Source organism: Rhineura floridana, chromosome 11 (assembly GCF_030035675.1).
Source record: "Rhineura floridana isolate rRhiFlo1 chromosome 11, rRhiFlo1.hap2, whole genome shotgun sequence".
In the NCBI taxonomy this organism is placed as follows: Eukaryota; Metazoa; Chordata; class Lepidosauria; order Squamata; family Rhineuridae; genus Rhineura; species Rhineura floridana.
In genome coordinates, this window is record NC_084490.1 from 26,636,490 (window position 1) to 26,650,316 (window position 13,827).

At 42.5% G+C, this 13,827-nt stretch overlaps 1 protein-coding gene across 1 annotated transcript; it reads right to left on the reverse strand.

The window, feature by feature from the left end:
- Positions 1-4,757: 4,757 nt before the first annotated feature.
- LOC133367619 (vomeronasal type-2 receptor 26-like) lies at positions 4,758-12,700 on the reverse strand. The gene is made up of 5 exons (XM_061591715.1): positions 12,422-12,700; positions 11,475-12,326; positions 6,830-7,057; positions 5,864-5,990; positions 4,758-5,653 (listed from the first exon to the last, which is right to left on the reverse strand). Exons 1-5 carry the CDS (start codon positions 12,698-12,700, stop codon positions 4,758-4,760), a joined length of 2,382 nt encoding a protein of 793 aa, XP_061447699.1.
- Positions 12,701-13,827: the final 1,127 nt, after the last annotated feature.

Genomic DNA, 13,827 nt, shown 5'->3' on the forward strand with positions numbered 1-13,827 from the left:
TTAACTCTTTAAACTTGGCTAAAAACTCTTTCTCAAAAGCAATAGCTTCCTTTGTCATATAATATTCACCAGAATATCTGCATTTTTGACATGAAGGCTGAAATGAATAGTTAGACACAAAGGCTAGTTTGAGCTATGTGACACTTTATTTTTTAAATGCCAGCTCTTGCAGAGAGAAAGCCATCAGTGTGGGAACTGACTATAAACATGTCAGGTAAATCCTTCAGCCAGTAGGGTGTCAACCCCATATTGCAATAAATGGGTACAGGTATACCACCCATCCATTTCCTCTGCCCACACCCTGAGTATAATGGCCTTTCTGCATCTCCCTCCCCCAGGCCACATAATTTTGATACAGGTTAGCCTTAAAGGTGGTCCCTATCCTGTCCCCTGGTCCCATAGCCCTTAGCAGCAAGACCCAGGGCCTGCCCATACCCTAAAGCATGTTTAAAGGTATCACCTTGCTTAACATAACTGCTCCCCTTCCCCCATATGACTGCCAAAGTGACCTAATTAACATTTTAAAAATCGTGAACCTAGACTAACATACTGCCAAACCCAGCAGACACTGTGGGATAGGTGAACAAACTTACCCTTGTACCATTCACTGGAAAAAAAAAGATTACTACTCAGCACAAAAGTGACCAAATTTTCACAGTATGAGCTAGGGAGGGTTGGCAAATGCTGCTGAGAAAAGAGGTGGAAGGAAGGTGGCAGGGTGACATTTAAAAAGGGGAGTAAGCTGACCCATTACTTATGCTGTGTATATAATATGTGCATGTGTTTATGTGGTGCATCAGCACAGAGACTCATCGCTCCCCAGCCACAAAAATACACTACAGCCCACTACCAGATAGATCAGGGCTGCAGAACGGGGCCTGCAGCTGTGTCCACAGGAACTTCCACTTGTGATCCTCCCTTACTGGATTGGAAGAGAAATTGGCTTTGCTAGTGTTAGTACTTAATTTATACTAGGTGTAGTGACAACAAAGTGGAGAGGACCTTTCGGGTAAGTATCCTAAGGCTTCTGGTGAGGGAAATCCAAATGCTTGCCAAAGTAGAAAAATACTTTGTTGGGGGGGGAGTGGGGAACAACACCCCTCCCCCCAATCCAATTCAATGTAATCTATGACCCAGAATACTGAGTGTCTTATTCAGGGGGAGAAGGGGAAAGAGTGGGTAGAAGAAATGGAATGGAGCATTTTCAGTGAAGGCATGGCTGGCTGGAACATTTTGTTTCCAGTTTCACTAATTTTTTATACAGCCACAAGAGTGGCTGTATACTATAGCCAGCGTGCATTTTTCATATTCCGCAATGTTAAATTGAAAATACCCCCATGCCATTCTGATGCTTCCCATAAGCTCATTTCAAAACAAAACCTTACAAACCTTATAGTCCTGAACTCAGAAACACTTGCTTAACAACCTTCTCAATTTTCATGGTGATACACAAAACAGTCAGAGAGAATAGAGAGTTCAAAGTCTAAAGAGAGAGAGAGAAAACCCAGAGCCCTTTTGGACTTTTTTCTTTGAGTTCTCATCATCTGTTGAGATATTGTACTGCCCTACACATTTGTCAAAATGCAAACACAATTTGGGTTGGTCTTTCACAGTCCAATCCACTTGCTGTATAGCTTGGAAGAATTTTGCCTATTAGTGAATATATAACTGAATGTCTTGGGCATCCATGTTGACCAAAAGGCATTGTAAGAAATAATGCAAATAAATAAACTATTGAAAGACTTTCTAGTATATCACTGAATAAACACATTGGGCAGGGCCTCTTCAATGTGGAATTGAAAACATCATCTTGGAATGACAATTAAAAAGAATTTGTGTGTTTTTAGCGGGGAATCTCCCTGATATCTTGTTCCAGCTTCATATGCATAGTATGTTTTGTATGGAAGATGAGCATTCACCAATTTAAAACTCCTAATGATTGCTTCCATATAGCTGTTGAATAGCATTGGGGATAAATTAGTGTCCTGTGGTACCCCATAATATACTGTAACTTCCAGGGCCCAAAAAGAACTCTCACACTGATACTCTCTGGACTCTTTCCCATAGGTAAGAATGAAACCATTGCCCCAAATTCCCATTCTAGAGAGCCAGTCCAGGAGGATACCATTGTCAATGGGACCTTCTTGGTGGTTCTACTGCCCTCACAAGCTTGGGGGTGGCCTGGGAGAAGGGCATTCTCTGTGGGACCCCTCAGTTGTGGAATTCCCTTCCCACAGAGGGGTGCCTGGCATCTTCATTGTACAGTTTTCAGTGAATGCTAATGATGCACCTGTTTATCCTGGCTTTTGACACCTGAAATGTATGTTTTCAGGATCCACCCTATTATTGTGATTCTAATTTGTTTTAATTATTATAATATGAAAATTTAAAATTATTGTAACAGGCCATGGAACCTGCTGGTGAAGGGTAGGTAATTTATTATTATTATTATTATTATTATTAAGATCAAGAAGCAGAGTTAAGGTCACACTCCCCTTGCTCATCCCTATAGACATATAAAGCTGTCTTGATCAGCAACCTTTTGCATTGTGGGGGAGGGGGAATCAAGTTTTAATATTTGGGAGGTCTTGTGTGTATGATGTTTTCTGGGGGAAGATGGTAAAAGAGATTCTTCCTAGTGTCATTTTGTTCCTAAACCTGCCATATCTCAGTTTGGAATGAGGGCTTAGCTGGAGTATAGGGATGTCTGGAAGGGGTGGGAGAGGCAACATGATTTTTTCCATCAGAGAATCAACTATGTCAGCAGTGCTTAAGTATTCTTAGTATAATTTTAAGGAGGAAGATGAATGCTTCACCTACCATTAGCCACCAATAGATAAACTTGTCAATTTTGGTTTCTCCCAGTTTCTCACTTTCCCTCCATTCTTATATTCAGTTCACCAGAGGGGTTTGGCCAATGCAAGATGGAAAGGTTGTGTGAAACTTTTGCTCTAGTCCAAGCCTCCAGGAAAACCGCTAATGTTGCTGACCTAATTATGACTTTCAGCTAAAAGAATAACCATGGGAGCAATAAATGTCTGTGAGTTTGCCAAGACTGAATTAGCAGATTAGGGGCCTTTCAAAGTCCTCAGTCAAGGGACAAAATGGCACCTGCACCACTGAAATCCTTTGAGGCTCAGTCAGAGTTTTCATTAAATTTGAAAACTGATATTGCAGTGCAACTTGAATCTCTCAGGGCAATGCTTAAGGAACATGGAAATAGCATATGGTTCCATTAGAGGGAAGATGACAAACAAATGGAAAGGACGGGAAAGGATGTTGTGGCTGCGATAGCTTCAGCAGCAACAGATCTAAGCATTCCAGATCTAAACTGCTGAAGTAGGTACATAAGGACAATTTAATAATGAAAGACCACATCAAGGAATTTGGAAATTCACTGGGGCAACAGAATCTTCAGCTGAAGGATTTTAGGGAGGGAGCAATACTGATGATCTCAGTATCTGGTTCCCATTTTCCCCCCCACAGACCCCAAGAAAATTGCTGATGGTGTTGGTGGACCACTTAATGACTGTTCTGCCTGTTGTAGCAATTGTAATGGACTGTTCTTGATGCTGATTGATCTTTAATTGTGTTTGTATTGTTTTTTAATTCAAATTGTAATACAATAAAATACAAAATGAGAAATAAAAGAAGCAATAGAAATATAATTAAAATCAATGCAAATATTTAATGTAGACAGGCCATGGACCACCTGAAAGAAGCTCAGAGACCACTGGTGGTCAATGGACCAGAGTCTGGGAACCTCTGATCTAACTGGATTTATAGTTGACTGGTTTAAATAGTTGCTGCCTACCCAGGATCTCTCTGACCATGTTTTGAGTTTGTTCATTAGGCTATCACCATCAGAGCCCATGAAAATGCTCCCCTTAGAGACATTATCATAAATACTAAGAAGACACAACTACTGTGCTTTATTCTTGATTTATAGGACAGTGTTTTGTGCACAAACATCCAAATCACGGGCTATGAAAAGCAGAATTGATTGACCAACTATTCCTGGTTATTCCATGTCTGCCTTCTGCCTTTCTGTGTGAGGCTTTCTTGTTAATATTATTAAATGACTTGTGGAAGACATAGCAACTGTCACCATGCTCTGGAAGAGTTGCTCCCTGTGCCTGCAATGCCATTGTACCTGATAATCAGCTGCTTGATAAAATTTGTTTCAAAGGTAGCTAGAATGATGGATGTCATCTCTAATACCAGGGTCTTGGATTAGTTTGTGCTTCGAGAAGATGTCCCTTTGGGAGTTGGCATTAGGTGGCCAGAACAGTGTTCTGGTGAACACCGATTATAGCTAATACCATTCACAAATACAGGCTAGAGATGTACTGTACATTGTTGACAATACAGAAGAGAAAGTTGACAAGGTTTTGCAAAACAGAGCATTGGTCCTCTGAGACCACACAGCTATGGTGACATATATTTGCTGCTCCAAATATACAAATCCTGTCCTGTATTTGAATATGTTTCCCAGCTTTTTGTACTGTCAATGTGTGGTGTGCTTTTGAGAAATATTCTATAGTAAAGGCTAAACAGCTGAAAGCTATACTTTATGGATGAAGGGAATAGTTATGACATATCTGAACCATTCCTAAACCAGTTTAACAGTAATAGCTTTTAAAAGAAGGTTTAGGAACTTGTGTTGCTGAAAGATGTACTTATGCCCATGCTCAATTGACATACCTGGAGAACTCTGTATTAACCCATTATATGTGGGCAATTGTACATTCCTTATTTTATCTCCTTATTAAATGCTCCTTGCTGTTCAGCTCAGGCCTCAGAATAAGGATGTAGCATTTGGGGAGGAAAATAGAACCCAGTAACCCACCACCGGAAGATAAGATGGAGAAGATCTCCACAGCCACTACATATTTTCCCTTGGAGCTCAGATATGTTGGAACAAAGGACAACCAAACACTACAAAAGATCAGCATGCTGAAAGTGATAAATTTGGCTTCATTGAAACTGTCAGGTAACTTCCGGGCAAAGAAAGCCACAGTGAAGCTCACAATGGCCAGGAAGCCCATGTAGCCCAGGACACAATAAAACATGGAAGCTGAGCCCTCATTGCATTCCACTATGATTTCCTCTTTCAGTGAGTTCATGTCCTTATCTGGGAACGGGGGAGAAGTAATCAGCCAAACCATACAAATGCCAACTTGAATAAAAGAGCCGGAAAGGACAAGAGAATTTGTCAGTCTTTTCCCCACCCATTTCCTCATCCCAGATCCTGGTTTGGTGGCCATGAATGCTAGAACCACTGTGATGGTTTTTGCCAACACCGTGGAAAGGACCACAGAAAACACAATGCCAAAAGTCATTTGTTGAAGAATGCAGGTCACTTTCCCAGGCTGTCCAATGAAAAGCAAGGAGCAGAGAAAGCAAAGAAGGAGGAAGATGAGGAGGACGTAGGTGAGGGTCTGATTGTTGGCTTTGACTATAGGAGTCTCCTTGTGGTTCTTAAATATTCCAAGTACTAAAGTTGCAATGAAAGACAAAGAAATAGTCAATATGGTAAGGATTATTCCTAAAGGTTCTTTGTAAGAGAGGTAGCTTAGAAGTCGGGGAATGCATTGATTTTGGTCCCTGTTGGCATAGTGGTCTTCTGGACATTTCATACAGGCATCCATGTCTGAAAAAAAGTATGTCTGCTTAAGTATTTCAAAATTTCAAACATCATGCAATACAGAGAATCTCAAAAGGGTAGCATGGGGCAGCAATATTGTTGGCTCTACCTCAGGTAGCAGAATGTGTTTTACTGACTCTGAAAAACAGTAATAAAAGTCTGGCTAAACAGGATTTTTCCTTCAGGTGTCAACCTACAGTCCTTTACCTATCCTACCTTTCTGATCAGATATCATCCCTTCTGGACATGGATCACAATCATAGCAACAAAATCTCTCCCCCTCCTTCTTTTTCCTGCTATAGCCAGGATAGCAATAGTCATTGCACACAGAAAGGGGCAGCACCTGTCCAGAAATATGAAAAGGAGATTCACATTAAGAAAATGGCTGTAGGGGAGTGGCTGTTGACATGGAATGGTGACATCCTTGAGCTTAACATGTACTCCATGTATGGAGCAGGCTTCTAGCCTTTCCTTGAATGGTTATTTGGTAGCGAGGCATTGCAAGTGTGATGAATTACTGGTACACATATCATAAATGTTGAACAGCAAGATGCTTTGTTTCTCTCCTGCCCAGAACATGAAACATTTCAACTTAATTTATTTGGTTTTCCAGCCTTACACATCAAATCTAGAGCTTAGAAAATTTACTTGTTTGAACTACAACTCCCATCAGCCCCAGCCAGCATGGCCACTGGATTGGGCTGATGGGAGTTGTAGTTCAAAAAAGTAACTTTTCCAAGCTCTGATAATCCATACAGGGTTCTCAAGACAATGTAAATATTTAGAAGACAGTGTTCCTCCTGAGAGGAGACTGAGTCCTCTTTGTTTGCAGAAATCTAAAACCTCATAAGATAATAGAGACATGACACTCCTTTACCAGACTTATAGTTAAAAACTCAGATTGTTTCAAAAGCTATAAATTGATTCATAGAAGCAAACTGTGTGATAACAAAGACTGTTTGTTTAGGTTTTGGATTGTAGGGATGTTAATGTGAAGATTACCTCTTGGATCTCAACTTTATATTCCTGTATAGTGAAGGAACTATGGTTATTGTTACTGTTTAATACCATGCTACCCAGCACAATTCAGTGTCTGAAGGGCTTCAAAACACAGAACTCCACAAAACGGAACATTCCTCAATAATAATTTCATGTATTTCAGAACTTGCAGCTGTGTGTCACCTGGTTAAAACTTCTGTGCCACTCAATTTGGTCATCATTAAGGGCCAACTCTTTGCCTGGAGGAGCCTGAGGGTCCAGCCTTCCAACTTTTACTCTAACAAAAGAGTTGTTTGGGAAAGTCACCCAGTTTGTAACATCAAACCCTGCTAATAATTCTTGATTTTTATCAAACCTCACAGTGTCTCCAACACTGTTGTTGAAGAAGATCTTCCTTAGAAAGTGATGGAACTAGGATGAAGAAAAAAAATGATACAAAGAGAGAACAAGGGCTAAAATTTCTATAGTGATTTAAGAAAGCACTGGCTAATCTAAAACTGAATTATTCTTGTTCTACAGTGTATATAGCCTTGATGAAAGGGAAGCCAATACTTCCATTTCACTCCAAGTGCAGATGTTTATTATTATTATTATTATTATTATTATTTATTAAATTTATATACCGCCCGACTAGCAATAGCTCTCTGGGCGGTGAACATAAAACAGCATAAAAATACAATAAATAACAAAACAATACTAAAATACAAGCAATAATCCAACACAATAAACATTTTTAAAATTAAATCAATGTAACTTAAAATGCTTCAGAGAATAGGAAGGTTTTAACCTGGCGCCGGAAGGAGAGCAGAGTCGGCGCCAGGCGTACTTCCTCAGGGAGACTGTTCCATAGTTCGGGGGCCACCACTGAGAAGGCCCTAGATCTTGTCATCACCCTCCGGGCCTCCCTGTGAGTTGGAACCCGGAGGAGGGCCTTCGTAGCAGAACGTAGTGCATGGGCCGGTTCATATCGGAAGAGGCGTTCCGCAAGGTATCGTGGTCCCACACCGTATAAGGCTTTATAGGTTAATACCAACACTTTGAATCTAGCCCGGAAACATATTGGCAACCAGTGCAAGCTGGCCAGAACAGGTGTTATATGCTCGGACCGCTTGGTCCTTGTCAGCAATCTGGCCGCCGCATTTTGCACTAGTTGTAGCTTCCGAACTGTCTTCAAAGGTAGCCCTATGTAAAGCGCATTACAGTAATCCAAACATGAGGTTACCAGAGCATGTACCACTGATGTAAGGTCCTCTTTACTCAAATAGGGACGTAGCTGGGCTACCAACCGAAGTTGGTAAAACACATTCCTAACCACCGAGGCTACTTGAGCCTCAAGTGAGAGGGAAGAGTCTAAAAAGACTCCCAGACTACGAACCCGGTCCTTTAGGGGGAGTGTAACCCCGTCCAGGACAGGGTATATATCCACCATCCGATCAGAGAACCCGTCCACCAACAGCATCTCAGTCTTGTCTGGATTGAGCTTCAGTTTGTTAACTCTCATCCAGTCCATTGTCGAGGCCAGGCAACGGTTCAGCAAATCGACAGCCTCACCTGAAGAAGATGAAAAGGAGAAGTAGAGCTGCGTGTCATCAGCATACTGATGACAACGCACTCCAAAACTCCTGATGACCTCTCCCAACGGCTTCATGTAGATATTAAAAAGCTGGGGGGACAAAACTGACCCCTGTGGGACCCCATATTGGAGAGCCCGCGGTGTTGAGCAATGTTCCCCAAGCACTACCTTCTGGAGACGACCCGCCAAGTAGGAGCGGAACCACTGCCAAGCAGTACCTCCAACTCCCAACTCCGCGAGCCTCTCCAGAAGGATACCATGGTCGATGGTATCAAAAGCCGCTGAGAGATCAAGGAGAATCAACAGAGTTACACTCCCTCTGTCTCTTTCCCGACATAGGTCATCGTACAGGGCGACCAAGGCTGTCTCAGTGCCAAAACCGGGCCTAAAACCCGATTGAAATGGATCTAGATAATCAGTTTCATCCAATAGCGCCTGGAGCTGGCCAGCAACCACCCGTTCCAAGACCTTGCCCAGGAATGGAACATTCGCCACTGGCCTGTAGCTGTTAAAATTGTCTGGGTCCAAGGAAGGCTTTTTCAGGAGTGGTCTCACCACTGCCTCTTTCAGACAGCCCGGGACCACTCCCTCTCGTAAAGAGGCATTTATCACTTCCTTGGCCCAGCTACCTGTTCCATTCCTACTAGTTTTTATCAGCCAGGAGGGGCAAGGATCCAGTACCGAAGTGGTTGCACGTACCTGTCCAAGCACCTTGTCCACGTCCTCGAGTTGAACCAACTGAAGCTCATCCAACAAAACAGGACAAGACTGTGCTCCGGACATCTCACTAGGATCTACTGCTATAACTTGAGAGCCTAGGTCCCGGCGGATACATGAGATCTTATTCTGGAAGTGATCGGCAAACTGATTACAGCGGGCCTCCGATGATTCCACCGTGTCCGGAGGGTTTGAATGGAGAAGCCCCCGGACAACTCGAAAGAGCTCCGCTGGGCGGCAAAGAGATGATTTAATAGTGGCAGCAAAATGATGTTTTTTAGCTGCCTTCACTGCTCCTACATAGAGCTTAGTCGAAGCACTAACCAGCGCATAATTGTATCCGTCGGGAGTTCATCTCCATTTCCGCTCAAGCCTCCTCCTCTCTTGCTTCATCGCTCTCAGCTCCGGAGTATACCATGGAGCTGTATGAGCTCTACACAGGAGAGGGCGTGCAGGAGCGATCGTGTTTACAGCCCGGGTCATCTCCGTATTCCACAGAGCGACCAGGGCTTCAGCAGGAGCGCCAGTCCTATCAGCCGGAAAATCCCCCAGAGCCCTTTGAAAACCTTCAGGATCCATTAGTCTCCGGGGGCGGACCATTTTAATAAGTCCCCCACCCTTGCAGAGGGAACAGGTTACTGAAAGTCTAAACTTCAGCAAGCAGTGGTCTGTCCATGACAAAGGGAGTGTTGTAAAACTCCCCACATCCAGATCACTTTCCCCATGCTCAGTAGCAAAAACAAGGTCTAGAGTGTGCCCCGATACATGTGTTGGACCACTAACATATTGAGACAGCCCCATGGCTGTCATGGAAGCCATGAAGTCCTGAGCCGCGCCAGACAAAGTGGTCTCGGCATGAATGTTGAAATCCCCCAGTACTATCAGTCTGGGGACCTCAACAATATATCCGAGACCACTTCCGCCAGGTCAGTTAGGGAAGCCATTGGGCAGCAAGGTGGGCGGTACACCAAAAGGATTCCCAGCCTGTCCCTCTGGCCCAACACAAGGTGCAAACACTCCAGGCCAGTAACTGAATGAACATGGTGCTTGGTGAGTGAGATGGAACTCTTATAGACGACAGCAACCCCACGTCCCCGACCCTCAGATCTACCATGATGCTGAACCAAGTACCCCGGTGGGCAGAGCTGAGAGAGACCAACTCCTCCCTGCTCACCCACCCAGGTCTCGGTTATACATGCCAGATCGGCTGCCTCATCCACAATCAAATCGTGGACAAGGGAGGTTTTATTATATACCGATCTGGCATTTAATAACAGCAACTGGAGATCTGAGAGTTGGCTGATAGGACTACCAACGACCTTGCAGGTGTGGGAAGGACCGGAACAAGGCACAGCCACAACATGTCTGGACCGCGTTCCCCTTACCTGGCACGTCCTCCTCACAGCGCCATACCTTCCTTTGCCCGTCACTACGGCAATTGGGGCCCCCTCAAGTCTCCCCACCTGATGGATAAAACTCTCTCCGAAGCACATAATACAACTAAAATATACAACAATTAAACGTATAAAAACAGCTATATATACAGCCATATATACAGCATATAAACATACACACTCACTCAGACATACATTCATATAATCAGGCACCCATTCATCTCAAATTGCATCAACACACCAACAAAAAAAGTAAAAAAAAGAAAAGAAAAAGAAAGCAGCAGCGCAGCAGCAGCAGCAGCAGCAGCGCAGCAGCAGCAGCCTCTCCTTCCCTTGGGGCGATGCTTTCCTTCTCCTGCAGGGCCTGAGTCTCCCAGGCCACCTCAGCCAGCCGGCTTATGTATCCCTCCAAAGAGGGACAGGTGGTAAGAATCAGTCCTGGCTGGCTGGGTACCTGGGGCCTGGTCCTCCCAGGCAGAAGTCCCTCAGGGAAGGGTGGTGGAGATGGTGGTCCCACAGTAGCAGCAGCAGCACAGCAGCAGCAGCACAGCAGCAGCAGGCGATGTTTTGATGGAATAGGCTTCTCCACTGCACCTGAAGGCAGCAGATTCGTTTCAATGCCCAACAAAGGCAAATAGCCAGGTGAGCTCAATTGAAAGAACTCCCCTGCCCCCATCTCCTTGCATGGGATCTCTTTGTCAGCCCCCTCACTCTGAATAATGCTTGGATGAGCCCTGCCTCTGATTTGGTTACTTTATTTTGCTCACTTATAATTCTCCTTTTCAGTTCCATATGGGTGAGAAATTATGTTAAAATAAAACCTTCCCTATTTTATTCATTAGGATGACACTTTGTAATCAAAATGTTCACAAAACCTAAATGAGGACTATATTTTGGGAAAATGAATGATATGCTTCTCTGTTTTACAAAATAGAATTGTGTCATCTAGGTGTATATATTTTTCATGGCTGCATATTCCAATATGCCAGCCTCCCTCCTAGCATGAATACTTTCCCAACTGAATTGGTGACTACTATTTTGGGAGAAATACATTTTTACAGATGTAGGGAGCAAGAATTATTCTACCTGTACATCATATGCTAGCCCACTTTTAAAAAAAGAAAAAAGTTTTGAAATGTAATACCGTCCATGGCTGTACAATCTGAAATTTCAGTCTCTCTCCTAGCAGTCTGTGTTTGGAGCTGGATATGTGCATGGCATGCAATGCATGTGCCACAGCATAAACTGCATTGTAGACATTGTAGCTATGACCAATCATGTTTATTTCAAAAAAAGTACGAGGAAGGCTTTCCAGCTTCTCCTCTCTAGTGCAGAATTTCTTGCTGTCCACATTCAGACTAGAAAATTTCAAGGAACAGCTGAATGCCTGCTCCCAAAAAAGTTGAATGAATCCATCTCTGTTTGCCCAGGAAGGTTTTACGGTGTCTATAAAATTTTGGAATCCAAGTGGCTGATTCGAGTGTACTGTGAAAGATATCGCACCATGGAAATTCTGGATGTCCCACAGTCTTTGAACAGAGAGTGATTCAAACTCCCATTGGGATGTTGCAATCCACACTTTACCAACAGGTGGTAATGAGAATAATGGTGCATAAAACAGCAACATTCTCAAATTCTGCCAGGATGGAGGTTCACCATTTACAAAACATGCATTGACTTTTCTGTCCATAAGAACTGGATAATCTTCTAAGTGCCTTAAAAGGAAGTTCAAATACTCATCCACATATGTCCGTTTGGGTGTTCTAAGTATGAATGCATAGCAGATGTTATTCTGGGTAAGCAATGGCACCATGACCTGCAAAAACCTGTCCCCATAGTCATCATCCACGGCCAAGAGCCCAATCCATGTCCACCCAAAATGATGTAGTAACTGGACAACCCCTCTGTATTGATAATCTTCATTGGGGACCATCTGGTACAAAAATGGAAATACAGTTCTGTCACCATGTGCTGGGGAAAATGATCCATAAGTGAGCTGAAATAAAATGTAGTACTATTAGTCAAATAGAATAATATCAAATGTTAAATTATGTTCCATTAAGTTCCAATAACTTAAAGAAAATAGCCTACCTGTGGAATGTTGTAGATTGAAACAATGTTGGCTATAATGGAAGAAGTTTCAGTAACATATCCTCCAATGAGAGCAATTAATTTCTTATGAGAGTCACAGGTGAAGTTGGGGACAAACCTATACTGTGTGCAAAGCAAGTTCAAGGTGGCTTTATAAGTCATCATTGCAATGTAATAGCCATTGAGAATGTGGAAGCCCAGTGTAATGTTTGGCAAGAGTTTAGGAATCTCGTTGATCTCTTTTACAGCAAATGCCAAGGCCAGGACATGCTGGTACATCTTTGGCACGGAACTGCAATGAGAAATGCCAGTTTTACAAATAAATAAGAACATTAATTGTACTTGTTGTCATCTTACCTCTGTCTACTCTTAAGGTTGAGGTACAGCATAAAACCACACATACTTAAATTAGGATTAATATATATTATTAGCTCCTCCTGGACCAAATGCAAGAGAAAATTTATATTTTAAAAAATAGAAAACATCTAAGATACATGCATGCACAAACCAAGGCAGAGCTCTGTATGGTCAACGTCTTTGCAATCTGTGCTCAGTAAACTGTGTTTTGCACCCATTAAATCATTATTTATGAAAACAGAGATTATACAGTCCAAAACAGAGAGGGCATTTGTATAGGATATGCCACTTGCCTTTTTAAAATTCTAAACTATAAAGCAGCTGTTTGACTAAAGCATCCATCATCCCTAGGAATTAGCTGTGCTGACTGTTGTTAATGAGTGCTATGACAACAATACCTGGGAATTCAGGAAATGTGCAGTGATACTCTCTTTCTGTTTGGAAGTGTGGCTATTTGTTGTGATATTGTCTCTCACTGAAAATGTTTGCACCAATATATAATACAATGAAGCAATAACAAGCAAGTGTGGACTGGCTTTGTCTACTGAACTTGCAGCTCGACAAATATGATGGAAAATGACTTTCCATGGGTGAATGTGACAATCATGATAATTAGATCTGTCTGTCTGTCTGTCTGTCATGCTTTGGATCTGATATGCAGATTTTAGGGAGTCAGGATCCAGGTGGGCCTACCTCTTTGGTATGCTTTCAGTATTGTGTGCTTGTGTAAAATGTGGTAAGTGTAAAATGTGGTAATCAAAAAAGGTATACTCCGAGGATAAAAATGTAAATAGTATAAAACTGATAGTACTCATATAATATTAAATGCAATAATTTTCCAGCCTGAAACAGATGTGAATGGATGGCAGAGATAAGCCAAAAGTGAGAGGGTATGAAATTTTGGAAGAAAACAAAGTTATGTTACCATTGAGTCCACCATATATTTGTTGTGTATTGTGATCAACATCATTTAAAGGAAGGACAAATAAAAATAACTGACAACCCCCATATCTCCTGGAATGCTTCTCTTCTCATACTGAAAATGAAAT

Excerpts from the sequence above, each read along its gene's own strand:
- LOC133367619 (XM_061591715.1), bottom strand. The coding sequence starts at position 12,700 with ATGTACCAGCATGTCCTGGCCTTGGCATTTGCTGTAAAAGAGATCAAC. Across the intron at positions 12,327-12,421 it reads CAATCTACAACATTCCACAG|CTCACTTATGGATCATTTTC; the intron begins GTAGGCTATTTT and ends ATTTTATTTCAG. Across the intron at positions 5,654-5,863 it reads GATGATATCTGATCAGAAAG|ACATGGATGCCTGTATGAAA; the intron begins GTAGGATAGGTA and ends ACTTTTTTTCAG.